Source organism: Malaya genurostris, chromosome 1 (assembly GCF_030247185.1).
Source record: "Malaya genurostris strain Urasoe2022 chromosome 1, Malgen_1.1, whole genome shotgun sequence".
Classification (NCBI taxonomy): domain Eukaryota; kingdom Metazoa; phylum Arthropoda; class Insecta; order Diptera; family Culicidae; genus Malaya; species Malaya genurostris.
Genome location: NC_080570.1, coordinates 16,002,369 through 16,005,345, shown reverse-complemented (window position 1 = coordinate 16,005,345; position 2,977 = coordinate 16,002,369). Strand labels below are relative to the sequence as shown.

Below are 2,977 nucleotides of genomic sequence, written 5' to 3'. Positions count from 1 at the left end.
GATACCCGAAGTTTACTGTCGCAACAGCGAGAACTTCATGCTTCTTCGGCTTTCGTGGACCATGACAAAATGTCTTGAGATGGAATGAACTGTCGAACGAAGTGAATGACGGCAACGTTGACTGTACAGAACTATTTGTCTAAGGACTGTCGTGATGAAACCTATCACAAGGCTGTCATGGAAAGAGTAGCAAGACAGCCTCAATAATAATGTCGCGCGGCGGTACATTTGGGAAGCCTGAGTTTAATACAAGTGTTATGCCATAACAAAGCACGCTACCCATTTTTTACCGATCAACTCAAAGTTTGAGTAGATAACGACCTTATTTTGGGTAGCTTATAGAAGAGCTCGACAGTCAGTGATTTCTAAAAAAAATAGGTAAAAATGATTTTCAGTGTTGTTGACCAGTAGAACCAAGCATGCCGCGCTTTCACTTGGCCGTCACAGCATTCAATTATAGCCCTATCTCTATGGAAACCCATTCAACAGAAAACAACACACACACACACACACACATCGCAATCCTTTTTTCGGAATATTTTGCAGAACAATAGCAGAAAAATATTAATAAAACCTATATTTATTTAACTTCATCCAGGTGTGTCCGGCAGTAAAACTTTGCATTTGCACTGATGCGAAGTGTACATCACAAATACTGTGGAAATAATTTTTGTAGTATGAATACAATATTGCGAAGCTTACAATTTATAAAACATACGAGAAAAAACACTGATTCACGTGCATCATGCGGCACGAAACGCTGAACCGTACAGATCGAAACCGGACTGTGGTGGGATTTCGTCCAGGAGCAGATCGTCTTCCAAGTCCACACTGCATCCAGCATCTTCGTTTGGATTATCGCCGTCGGCTTGGGAGTAGTACTGATAAACATGATCCGTAACAGTTGCCATTTCCGACGATGATATTTCATTTGTTGCAACGGTATCGAGTGCAGTGCCAGAAGAAACTGACGTAGAATGCAGGGAAGCTTCACGCTGACTGTTATCATCGGATATAGTTTCGACGTCTTCGTCGTCGTTGGAGTCGTTGTCTTCCACGGTGAAAATTTCTACGCCCGTGTGATTAATATCCAGATGGATGAGAAATGTCTGCTCGGAAAGGAAGACAGTTTGACACGCTAGACATTGATGCTCATCGTTTGCCCGCGGTTGAACATTGTGCTGATCCTGTTGGTGTTTGATATACTGTTGCCTATCAAGAAATGTCTCCTCGCAGGTCCCACAGACGAACGTTTTCGACACTTTTGAGTATTTTTTCATGTGCTCGGTCATGTGCGGCTGGCCTGCCAGATGTCGTCTTCTGCTATGCTCATCTAGTGCATCTTGCGTTGCGAATCGAGCATAGCAAATGTTGCATTCGAACATCAATTTATGAACCTTGACCTCATGCTCGTTGCGCAACGCTATGGTAGTGAAGCGTTGTGTGCATAAACTGCATGGATTCCGCCGGACATATCTTTTCCGTTTCTTCTTCGGTAAGGAACCGCAAACAAACGCATCTGATTGAATTGTGTGCTTCTCCATATGTCGCATCAAATTCTCATAGTGACGAAATTTTTTATTACACTTAGTACATTTAATGTACCCACCGATTTTCGGATGATTCGTTCGTAGATGATGTTGGAATTCTAGTTGAGTGGGTATTACTGCATTGCATGCTTGGCACGTCAAATTCTGTACTTCGTTCGAAGGTGTGCTGGGTTGTATGAGATTCGACCCAGTGGGCTGACTCGCTGTGGCTGGTGTTGGCATAATCAGCACATTCTGTTGTGTGCTTGAAAATGGTGTCTTTACTCCACCTAATATGGTATTTCCAGCGGGTTGGAGGATCGGTGTTACAGTGATTGAAACTGCCTTCGGTCTTCGAGATTCCTTCAGTGCTTTATCGTACACCCGACAACGTTCTCGAAATTGGCGCACACTTTGTATTGATACGCAGCAACCATAGCACAAAGCAAAGGGAGCATCATCTTTGGCAATCAGCCGCACGCCGATGTTGCTGTCGATGATGTCTATCCAGGTATCGATCATCGCTGGCAGTGTCAGCCTTTTGAATACGACTTCCGAAAAGCACAGTCGACAATACGATAGTGAATTTCCTGAGGGTCTGTTCATGCAACGAGACATGATGTTGAAGGAATCGAAGCTATCAAATGTTTTGCATTTTACTTACAATTTGGAAGGTGGCTCAATAGGTTCCTGCAGTTGAATTTCAGTACCCTTTCTCCCCCGAACAGCCAACTCCATTGCAGCCTTTGATCAATGGACTAAATATACTACAAATTTAGAGTAATTGTGGTCAACAATTTGAAATATTCACTGTTTTCAGCGGTTCTTTTCACATATAGTAACATACATGAAATTAAAAATTTATTTGAAAGAAGATAATATTATGGAACTGTCACTTTTCGTCGAGTGTTTGAACCAGAGCTGCCAACTTTTTTTTTCAATTTATATTTGTCGGCAAAATGGAAAAATCGGAAACATCAATCTGATCAACATCTATGATGAAAAAATCTATTGCAACCGGGTGGGTTCTGAAAGTAAAAAAAAAAGTTGCAACTTTATGCCATGAAACACAAAAATTGAAAAGCGGTATTTATCTACATGAGAATTAAATTATCGACATTGTAAGTGAAAATATAGCCGCCCTTACGCGACAATTACACATTTTATTTCAACGTATATGTGTCATTTTTTTTAAATGTGGAACACGTTTTTGTTTTCTATATAGAGGTGCAAACTAGAAACTCAAGAAAAATACACGTAGAAATGTCAGGTTTTGAACAATTACAGCTCAGTCAATTTTGTATCAATTGTTAATATTATGTCACCATTTGATTGGAAATATTTCTACGTATTGATTTGAATGTTCATAGCCATGTATTTTTTAAATGTATATTATTGAAATGTTGATTAATAGCATGCAGTGTCCTATTTTGTTTGCAAAAAATCTC

General features: G+C 40.3%; 1 protein-coding gene across 1 annotated transcript; it reads right to left on the bottom strand.

The window, feature by feature from the left end:
• Positions 1-579: 579 nt before the first annotated feature.
• On the bottom strand, positions 580-2,430 carry LOC131433197 (zinc finger protein 521-like). The gene is made up of 2 exons (XM_058600088.1): positions 2,194-2,430; positions 580-2,127 (listed from the first exon to the last, which is right to left on the bottom strand). The coding sequence occupies exons 1-2, from the start codon at positions 2,265-2,267 to the stop codon at positions 744-746; spliced, it is 1,458 nt and encodes a 485-aa protein (XP_058456071.1). The 5' UTR covers positions 2,268-2,430; the 3' UTR covers positions 580-743.
• Positions 2,431-2,977: the final 547 nt, after the last annotated feature.